The sequence below is a fragment of the Nestor notabilis genome, unplaced genomic scaffold, assembly GCF_000696875.1.
Source record: "Nestor notabilis isolate BGI_N333 unplaced genomic scaffold, ASM69687v1 scaffold27410, whole genome shotgun sequence".
NCBI classification, from domain to species: Eukaryota; Metazoa; Chordata; class Aves; order Psittaciformes; family Psittacidae; genus Nestor; species Nestor notabilis.
Genome location: NW_009911942.1, coordinates 316 through 1,217, shown reverse-complemented (window position 1 = coordinate 1,217; position 902 = coordinate 316). Strand labels below are relative to the sequence as shown.

Here is a 902-nt window from a genome sequence, read left to right as displayed (position 1 = left end):
GCTGAAGGGTCAAACCAAGCCCCAGTTTAACGCCGGAGCCTCCAGACCCACCAAACACCCATTTGTTGGTGTTTTCTCCCCACACTGGTCCATCGGGGGTGCCTGGTACCGTCGCCCCCCGCCATGGAGGGTGCAAGAGGTCCCTGGGGTGGGCAGGGGTCTGGGTGCCGGGATCTGTCCTTACCTGGGGCTGCAGATCTGGAAGGACTCTTCAACCTCATGTGAGTACAGCTGCGGGGGGGGTCGGGATCCCCAGTCTTCTGCTTCGCTATAAGAACATCACCCCAGAGAGCTCCTGGGGTGGGTGCTGATTCCCCAGCCCCAGCCTGGAGCTGTTGGGGTGTTGTTTTAAGGAGGCAGGTCGGTACAGGAGTCTCTGAGCCACCTCCATCCTCCCACTGCAGCCAGCAGAAGATTGAGCTGCCGGTGACAGAGAACGTTCAGACCATCCCTCCACCCTACGTGGTCCGGACCATCCTCGTGTTTGGCCGCCCGGGCTGTCAGCCCCAGTTCTCCATGTCGGAGCACATGAAGGTAGATCCTCACCTTGTTCCCATTCCGTGTGAGCTTGGCAGCTCCGGCTCCATCCCAGTGTGTGGAAGAGCTATTCCCGGCTTCTCACCCTGCAGAAGATGCTGCAGTGTCCCTACTTTTTCTTCGACGTCATTTACATCCACAACGGGGTGGAGGAGAAGGATGATGAGACAAGCTGGAAGGTAAATGCAGGACGGGGCATCCCCTCCGCTGTGGCAGGGGACATGTCACCCCCTCTGTGTCCCCTCCCCAGGAGATGTACAGCTTCTTCAGCAGCCTGGACACCAAAGGCACCAACTACAAGTACGAGGTGTCGCTGTCGGGGCCGGCTGTGGAGCTGCACAACTGCATGGCCAAGCTGCTGGCGC

General features: G+C 59.8%; 1 protein-coding gene across 1 annotated transcript in view; it reads left to right on the top strand.

Moving 5' to 3' along the window:
• BABAM1 (BRISC and BRCA1 A complex member 1) overlaps nt 1–898 on the top strand; it is a gene marked incomplete at both ends in the record, with an annotated part of 1,544 nt that extends 646 nt beyond the window's left edge. The window contains 4 exons of the mRNA XM_010017114.1: nt 197–221; nt 405–534; nt 630–716; nt 788–898. Of these exons, the coding sequence (XP_010015416.1) occupies nt 197–221; nt 405–534; nt 630–716; nt 788–898 (353 nt within the window). The remainder of the gene's footprint in view (nt 1–196; nt 222–404; nt 535–629; nt 717–787) is intronic.
• Between the last annotated feature and the right edge of the window lie 4 nt (nt 899–902).